The sequence below is a fragment of the Erinaceus europaeus genome, chromosome 17 (assembly GCF_950295315.1).
Source record: "Erinaceus europaeus chromosome 17, mEriEur2.1, whole genome shotgun sequence".
Classification (NCBI taxonomy): Eukaryota; Metazoa; Chordata; class Mammalia; order Eulipotyphla; family Erinaceidae; genus Erinaceus; species Erinaceus europaeus.
In genome coordinates, this window is record NC_080178.1 from 73,195,338 (window position 1) to 73,205,092 (window position 9,755).

General features: G+C 43.1%; 1 protein-coding gene across 3 annotated transcripts in view; it reads right to left on the bottom strand.

Moving 5' to 3' along the window:
- The window catches only part of ZDHHC13 (zinc finger DHHC-type palmitoyltransferase 13), a 51,465-nt gene extending 43,064 nt beyond the window's left edge, over window positions 1-8,401 (bottom strand). For 2 of the 3 annotated variants that reach the window (XM_060177055.1, XM_060177054.1), the window contains exon 1: window positions 8,296-8,401. In XM_060177055.1, the coding sequence (XP_060033038.1) occupies window positions 8,296-8,322 (27 nt within the window). In that variant the 5' untranslated portion in view covers window positions 8,323-8,401. The remainder of the gene's footprint in view (window positions 1-8,295) is intronic. The other variant, XM_060177057.1, reaches the window with a different exon arrangement.
- Window positions 8,402-9,755: the final 1,354 nt, after the last annotated feature.

Genomic DNA, 9,755 nt, shown 5'->3' on the forward strand with positions numbered 1-9,755 from the left:
ACAAAAATAATTAACTGTTTACAAAGGAAAGGAAAGGGTGGGGGTAGAGTAGAGTAAGAGTTCTACAACACAAAGGGGTGACAGTGGCACCTTCAGACTACTACAGCATACAGCACATTAAGTAATTTTCAAATTAACTGATTATAACTAAAATACCCATCTTGAACAAGCAAGTACTTTAAAGTGACTTCTACAAAGAGCCATAAATCAAGATACTAATAAAAAGCATAAGCCGGAGAAAACAAGAAAATTAGTCTCCAACGACAGGGTGATCTTCATGAGTGGTGATGTAGTACTGTCTCTCTCTGTGTGTATCTCTTTCCCCTTATCTCCCCCTCCCTTCTCAACTTGTCTCTATCCAAAAGATAGACAGACAGAAGGCAGGGAGTGAAAGAGTACCACAGCACCAAAACTTCCTTCAATGTAGTGTGGACCAAGGGGCAGACTTGAAGCTGGGCAGCACACATGACAAAGCAGCACACCATGCAAGTGAGTTATTTCACCAGTCCAAGAAAACTGCAGAACTGACACTTTTATTCAAAGCAAGAGCTCCTTATTAGCCACATGAACAACAACAACAACAAAGAAAACCAATGTTCTTTTCAAAAAAATTTTTTTCAAAGTTACCATACAGATTAATGTGAAGCAGACTTACATTCAATTCAAAATCTAATTATGACTATATATTGAGGTAGTAATTATATATTACTATAAATATGCTGTCAAATCTCACAATAGGGGTTGAGAGGTTGCCCGCTGGGTAGGATATGCACCTAGGGGGTGTGTGAGGCCCAAGCACCACATAGGAGCACCGTAACACTAAGAGAAGCTCCAGTGTATGCTGTTTCTCCTTCTCTGTCTCTTTATTTCAATGTACATGAAACATAAAGGAACTCAGTTTTCTAAGTCCCAGCCAGCCACATGACACAGAATCACCCCATCAGGCATAAATCAGAGTAATCTCTTTATGCAGTGAGTACACGGATGACTTAAGACTCTGCAGCTTTCAGTCAGGTTATGGTGCTGGCTCTACTCTTCATCCTGCTGGTTTCAGACCTGACATTTAACAAATACAAAAATTTTGGCTTATTCTTCATATTATAATGGGGTTTTATTCTAGAAGTACAAGTTCAAAATTGTTTTACTGATAGGTGTAAATGATTAAAAAAAAAAAAAGCCGACTTAAGAGACTACAACTCTAAGTTATCTCCTTTGCTCTAGATATTGTTTCCTGCCAAAGTCTTACCAAAAGGTAAGATAACAGTGAGAAAGGAGATGACCTGCTTTGAAGGAGATTAATTTTAACAGGGCATACTTGGGCCAGGGATACAGCTCAGCATACACAACTTGCACACAGGGTTTCCTAGGTTTAATTCCCTGTGCTACTACCAGTAGCCTGAGCTGAGTGGTTTAAATCAAAAAGAAAACAAACAAAAAACACTCTGGGAATGTTTAAGGAAAGTGAAGCATTCCCATTGCAAAGACTAAGGTAAAGTTTATGCTATAACACTAAATTCTTCTCTAGTTATTTCATTTTATCACAGCAGAATATAAACTCCCTGAAAACAAGGCTGATGTTCCTGATTGCATGCTGCCTGTATGGTGGTAGCTAACCAAGGAGCCTGAATTTGGCTTCAGTATCCTTCTAGATTTATATACTGAAAGGATCAGTACAACTATAAAGTTTCTCTGTGGTTCCAAGAGAAGCTGTTGCAATAGTCATGACTGACATGTGCACTGGTAGACTTACTGCATAAACAAACACCAACTGTTTATGATAGAAGTTTGAGCGCTATATGGTTGCATACACTGTAAAGATATATAATAGAATATGCAAATGCTCATGATGCCAGAAAACCTAAAAGTTTTCATTAATCATTCATTCAGGGAAATGTAAACTGTACATACTATATAGCAATTACAGTACAAGGAAACAAGGGCTAAAAGATGAGTAAGCTATCACTTTGTCCATAATCCTTTCATTTATCAGATATTTACTGAATGCCCACTATGTACTTTTGTTCTCAATACAGGGACATGGCAGGGAACACAAGACAAGATTCTTAAAAAGATCAGTAATGGGGAATTGGGCAGTAGCACAACGTGTTAAGCGCAGGTGGTGCAAAGCACAAGGACTGATGAAAGGATCCCGGTTCGAGGCCCCGGCTCCCCACCTGCAGGGGAGTCACTTCACAAGTGGTGAAGCAGGTTTGCAGTTATCTATCTTTCTCTCCCCCTCTCTGTCTTCCCCTCCTCTCTCCATTTCTCTCTGTCCTATCTAACAACGACGGCATCAATAACAACAATAACTACAACAACAATGAAAAACAACAAAGGCAACAGAAAGGGAAAATAAATAAATAAAAAAATTACAAAAAAAAATCAGTAATGGAGGAGGAATGCTAAGAATTGGTAGCTGACTGAATACTTTCCCCTACAAGTGGGGAAAAAGAGAAATATGAAATTTTCACATATCCCTTTTCTTTTTCACATAGCACAGCTCTGGCACCAGGGGTTGAACCTGGGACCTACAAGCCCCAGGCATTAAAAGTCTGGTTTAACGCTTCACTTGATCCAAACTACTTGATAACTTCAAGTGCTGAGCTCAACCAAATCAATGCAACCAGTACCACCTCCACACGTTTCACTTCGGATTTTGTCCAGAGACACCAGGCTTGGAATGTCAACCCTTCAGTTGCACCACTCAGGAGAGACCATTCCTAGCTCATAGGACTCCTCAATTCCATATCGGGTGGTGCACCTCCTCACAAAGCCACAGAATCTAAATACAGATCAGGGTCCAGGAGACAGAAGACATGTGCACATGTGCCCGTAAGTTAGGGGAAAATATACACCTTAAAACAAAAGGGCACAATAGTGTGCAGTGACCCAAAATGGCAATCAAGTAGAAAGACCTAAAAAAAAATTAAAAAGACACCATAAATACTTATATGATACTTATATACCTTTCCCATATTCGGGAGCTACTCTCTGCCCTGATCCAGCTTTCAAGTCCAATTTCTAACTCTGACAACCCTCTCCCTATACAACACCTTCAGTCCACCTGCACGTCAGCTGTCGTGCTTAGGCAAAAATTAGTAAAGTCACGGGCACCTTAGAATATACCTTCTTCTTCTTCTAGCGTTTGCCAGAATATACCTTTAATAGATCTACTAACTCTTTCCAAAATTAAGATCCCAAAACTCATCTGTTATATTCTTGCCTTTATGTTCCTTACTATTAAACAGTTTGTTCTCTTTATATCGTAATGCTTTTCTAGCCACCAAGTTGCAAATGCTAACATGATGCCAACCTGACTTCCCTGGGCAGACACCCTCACCAATGTGTCCTGGACCCCCACCTCTCCAGAGCACTGCCCCACCACGGAAAAATAAAAACTGCTGGAACACCTGCCAACACCCATGTTCAGTTGAGAAGCAATTACAGAGGCTAGACCTTCCACCTTCTGTACCCCATAAAGACCATGCTCCCAGAGGGATCAAGAATAGGAAAGCTTTCAAGGGAGGGGATGGGATATGGGATAGTGGTAACTGTGTGGGACTGTACCCCTCTTATCCTACTATCTTGTCAATATTTTTAATTTTATAAATAAATTAATAACAACAAAAAAGAATTGCAAATGAACTGTGATGAAACAGTGAAAAAAAAAACCTCTAATGTAAAATGCTGTCCTATTTCCCTGACCCTTATGAAATTATGAGTTATGGATACACCTGTGGTGTTATTCACAGCAAAGTCCCAGAATCATTCAATAATTCTTATTTTATTTATAAAAAGGAAACACTGACAAAACCATAGGATAAGAGGGCTGCAACTCCACATAATTTCCAATTCCCACCACCAGAACTCCGTATCCCACCCCCTCCCTTGATAGCTTTCCTATTCTTTAATCCTCTGAATATGGACCCAAGGTCATTGTGGGATGCAGAAGATGGAAGGTCTGGCTTCTGTAATTGCTTCCCCACTGAACATGGGTGATGACAGGTCGATCCATACTCCCAGCCTGCCTCTCTCTCTTTCCCTAGTGGGGCAGGATTCTGGGGAATCGGAGCTCCAGGACATACTGATAGGGTTGTCTGTCCAGGGAAGTCTGGTTGGCATCATGCTAGCATCTGGAACCTGGAGGCTGAAAAGAGAGTTAACATATAAAGCCAAACAAATTGAATTAATCATGAACCTAATGGCTGGAATAGTGCAGATGAAGAGCTGGGGGAGGGTCCTCCATTTTGTAGATAGCTAGTAGGCATATTTTAGTTATATTCCAAAAGGCCTGTGGCTATACTAGTTTTTTATTGTTTTTGTTGTTGTTTTTTCCTTTCCCCTGAGCCTGAAATCTGATATGCAGGTGGATCCAAGTTATTGTCTGGGGAGATGATGTCATGGCTGAAAAAAGGACCAGAAAGCTGGATCAGGAAAGAGAGTAGCTCCCAAATATGGGAAAGGTGTATAAATATTGTCGATAGTAAACTCCATCGATTTGATGTGATCTGGGGCCCATATTCAGCTTAGGAGCCTATGTGACCTCTGCATTCCTATAGATCTGAGCTCACATTCTGTGGTCATGAGTAGGAGAGTTCCAAGCTGCCCCAATATCAGGACCCATCTTCCTCAGGTGTAGCATAGAGTATATTGTTCATCCTCCCTTCGGAGGATGGATCATTCGATATATCATCAAAAGGAAAGAAGACATTCCTTCTTCTCCAGAGGAGTGTGTCAGTTTCACTGAGAAACTGTCAGTTTGCAGGTCCAAGTCACCTTTCAGTCTCTTAAGATGCTCTGTCTTGGGAGTCAGGCGGTAGCGCAGCGGATTAAGTGCACGTGGCGCAAAGTGCAAGGACCAGCATAAGGATCCCGGTTAGAGGCCCCAGCTCTCCACCTGCAGTTGAGTCGCTTCACAGGTGGTGAAGCAGGTCTGCAGGTATCTATCTTTCTCTCCCTCTCTGTTTTCCCCCTTCTCTCTCCATTTCTCTCTGCCCTAAAAAAAAAAAAAAAAAAAAAAGATGCTGTGTCTTATCACTTAGCTACAATGCTATGCTACATGCCATTGTCCCTGCTGAAATTCAGCATCAAGGGGGTTGAGCAGTAGCACACACAGTACTAAGCGCAAGGACCCACTCAAGAATCTGGGTTTGAGCCCCTGGCTCCCCACCTGCAGTGGGAACACTTCATAATCAGTGAAGCAGGTCTTCAGGTTCCTCTCTCTCTCTCTGTCTGTCTCTCTCTCTGTCTCCTCTCTATCTGTCTCAGTTTCTTTCTGTCCTATCCAACAAAATGGAAAAAATGGTTGCCAGGAACAGTGGATTCATAGTACTGGCACTGAGCCCGTGATAACTCTGGAGGCAATAAAAATAAATAAAGACGACATGTGATGGCACTAACCCCTGCTATCAAGTTATCCCAACTACTGGTGGGTGGGTGGGTGGGGGTTTAGATCCTGGATAAGGATAACAAGGACCTGGTGGGGGTTGTATTGTTATGTGGAAAACTGAGAAATGATATGCATGTATAAACTACTGTATTCACTGTCTATTGTAAAACATTAATCCCCCAATAAAGGGGGGAAAAGTTATCCCAAGTACAAGAGCAGAAGCCCCAGACAAGTTGGAACAGAAACAAACCACCCCCATTATGCCTCATCAAAATCCTGAGTCTCCTAAACTGATAGCAACTAGTTTACCTCACTGTGGTTCAGGGGATCTGTTACAGAGCAACAGATAACTGCAATTTCCTCAAGATATAAAGGATGAATATTTCTTAAATGGAATTATCATGAATCAAATTATTTTTCTTTTTTAAAAATTTTTAATATTTATTCCCTTTTGTTGTCCTTGTTGTTTTATTGTTGTAGTTATTATTGATGTCATCATTGTTGGATAGGACAGAGAGAAATGGAGAGAGGAGGGGAAGACAGAGAGGGGGAGAGAAAGAGAGACACCTGCAGACCTGCCTCACCATCTGTGAAGCGACTCCCCTGCAGGTGGGGAGCCGGGGGCTCAAACCAGGATCCTTATGCTGGTCCTTGCGCTTTGCACCATGTGTGCTTAACCCACTGCGCTAGTGCCTGACTCCCTCAAATTATTTTTCTTCTGGGCTGTTGGAGAAGTCATGATGTACTCTTTATGCAAAAATGTGTCATGACTTTTCCGACAACACAATAAACAGTAAGTTTCAAGCTACTGGGGGCATTATTTAGGGTAAGACAAGATCCAAAAACACCATACTCAAACTCCAGTGAGGGCCACTAACCCGTTAAATTATCAAATAAAAAAGGAAGAGAAGGAGAAAGCAAACATGACAGACAGCCACTAAGTTTTCTCCTGAAACTAACAGAAGGACCAGAGTTAATTTTCCACTTAGCACATAGCACTGAACGAAACAGATGAAAATCACTGTCTTCATAGCACTTCCATTCAGTTCCGGGAAACAAATAACACACAAAGCAAAGCATGTTAGGTGGTATTAAGTGCTGAGGAGGAATATAAAACAGGAAGGAGGTTAGAGAATGTCATGATGTGATAATGGGGAGGGCTTGCAAGGGAAAGTGACATTTGGTCAAGACCTTAAAAAGTTGGGGGAAAAAGCCATGTGGCTGGCTATAAGAGGAAGAAGTATTCTAGGTAGTTAACAGCATGTAGAAAGAAAGGCCTGGAGGGTCGATTGAATAAGAAATTAGTGAAAAAATGAGGTCAGTAAGGAAACTGGAGGTCAAATTAAATAGACAGATTCTGGCGAAAGAAAACAAAAACAAAAAAAACCTATCAGTTCTAAAGTTGCATTTAGGGGAAGTAGGAGAACCAAATTTAACTACAGCAGGATTGTCTTGTCAACTTAGTTCACTGATTTATCTCCAGTACATATAATAGTCTCTATCACTTAGTGGAATGAGGTCTTACCTCTGGACTTTGCAGCTAGTTGATGTCTAGAAAATTACTCAAATTTTTTAACTTCAGTTCTAATCTTAAAAACTAAAATAACATCTCTCTGGACCTCAAAGCCATAGTGAGAATCGAGAATGAGGAAGAATTTTGCAAGTCACAGTGCTCCATATATAGCATTAGTTCTGAAACGCTTAACAGCAACTATTAACAACAACAAAAATCTCTCAATTGTGCCCCATTAATTTCAACCTCTGAATTATTCTCTTCCTCTGTCGTGAAATTGAGGCAGGGTAATCTTCCCTTCAGGAGGAGGTGTACATTTTAAGAATGTAAATGAAAGGAAGCTTTTGTAAATAAATGGCAGTAATTAAGATATGATAACAATTACTACCAATTTTTTCTTAAGGCTCCGACAAAAAAAAAAAAAAAAGACATGGTTTCCACCTGAAATTCTGTAGAATCCCTTTTGTAAAATTCAGTGTTTGCAAACCTTTCTTTTCTTCTGTCAAAATGCAAGACTACTTAATAAGAACACCCTGACAACTTAACCACTAGTTTTGTTCACTGCACCAGATTGCTACATGAAAGGTGGGGGGTGTGTGGGGGGGTGTGGCAGGCGATGGTGCACCTGGTTGAGCGCGCACATTACAGTGCGCAAGGATACGGGTTCGTTTTCTCATCCGGAAATGAGGATAATATAATTTTCTTAAGGATGCTTCAATTCTGGAATGCATTTAAAAAAAAAAAAAAAAAAAACCTAGCCTACACTGAGTACCCAACGGCATCTTCTGATCTGTTCTGTGCAATTACACCTGATTTTTGGTGGTATCTCCATCCCAGACGAGTCCTTGGGATTTTGCATATAGTCACATACACACACACATACACACACGCATACATACATACATACATACATACATACATACATACATACATACATATTTCCCCCCTCCCACCTTCCTGTCTTCCAAGCAGTGAGCCAGGATGGCACCAGCTAAAACTGGCCTGGGCGGGGCGCAGGCAGCTGGGCTGCGAACCCAGAGCACAGCACAGACTGCAGGCCCAGGTCAAGGCCGCCGGGTCCGACGCTCAGGTGTGTCACCCCGCCCTCCAGGTGTCCCGCCGAGGGCAGCAACCCAGGGGCCTCCCATGCGCCCGAGTCGGGGGGCAGGAAGGCTGGTCAGGGCTCTCGCCCCTGCGTCCTCCCGGGCCTGCCGGGTTGCTAGGAGCGAACCCCAGCATCTTTCTCCTCGTTTCCAGGCTCCCGGCGCCCAGGCCCAGGCCCCTTCGCCCCCCGAGGCCACTCCGGGAGCTGCTCCGCCCCAGCGGTTGGTGACGCGCTTCCCTCTCCCCACAGCCGTCGCCTTTCCCGGGAAGAAGTCTCCGCCTCACTCACCTGCGAGCCGGGCCCCGGCCCCTCCATGTCTGCAGTGGCGGCGGCGACTCCGCAAAGGGGCAGCCGCGACGCGTCCTCCACTGAGCCTGGTGCCGCCTCACAACCCCCCCCCACACACTTCCTGCTCGGGTGCCTGCCTCCGCCGCCCTCCGCACGCGCCCTGCTCCGTCAATCGACCTCGAGAGAGCCAATCCGCGCTCGCTTCTCGGCTGGGGGCGGGACTTTCCGGCCACCCGGCCGTCTATTGGTGAACTTAGAGTCGGAGGCCCTGGCTGCCCCGGCCCGCCTCTGCCAGAGGCTCCCTGGTCCAAGCTAGAAAGCCCTTGGTGCACAGGTAGCGAGCTGCCCTTCCTGGCCTGTGTCTCATCCTACCCGGGTTCTAAGGCAGGACCAGGCTTTTATCCCAACCGCGACCACCATTCATTGAGAACACATCCAGACTGAACCACCTAGTAGATAATCATGTGAGCATCTGATGTCGCCTCAGTTTGCTCATGTGTGAAATGGGAAAAATTAAGGGGACCCACTTCACAGAACTGACAGAAGTATCAAATGAGAATAAGTATGTGAAATCCTTCAATGTTTGAACTATAATAGGGAATCAATAAATGTTAAGAAAGAAAACACCTTTTCACTTTCATTTGTTTTTTTCTAACAAAAATGTTTTATTTATTTTTTCAATTATTTTTGAATCACCTGTTTGATGATATTGCCATGGCCTGTACTTTTTAAAAAATTTTTATTAGTTATTTAAGAGTTTCATGCTCTACCGACTGAGCTAGCAGGGCTGGCTAGTTTTTTTATTAGCTATTTAATGTTGACTTTCAAGATTGTGACATTACAGAGGTACAATTCCACACAGTTCCCACCACCAGAGTTCCCTGTCCATCCCCTCCATTGGAAACTTCCCTATTCTTTATCTCCCTGGCAATATGGACCAAAATTATTTGGGGGGTTTAGAAGGTGGAAGGTCTGGCTTCTGTAACTGGACATGGACGTTTGCAGGTGGGTCTATACCCCCAGCCTGTCTCTATCTTTCCCTTCACTTTCACTTCTGTGGTCTTGTTGGGCAAGTCACTTCCACCAACTAACGGGCTACATTTCCTAATATAAAAGACTACAATGTATGCATTCCAACACTCATGCTGGAGGATTGAGCAAGAGCAATCTGCCCTCCCCCTCACCTGCCCACCCCACACTTTTTTTTTATGGACTGAATTGAAGGAAATGACCTTTAATCTCTATAAATAAGACTTGATATCTATTCTTGGGAAGCTCCAGTGGGGTAATGGAGCTCTCCTACATCAACTCCCAGAAAATAATAGGACTCTTCTAGTTCAGCATTTTAAAAATATATTTATTTATGTTTTTATTATGGAAGGCAGCTATGCTCACCACTATACCACCAACGCTTATGTTTTTATTATGAGAGAGAAATGAGAGGAGGGAGAGAAAAAGGG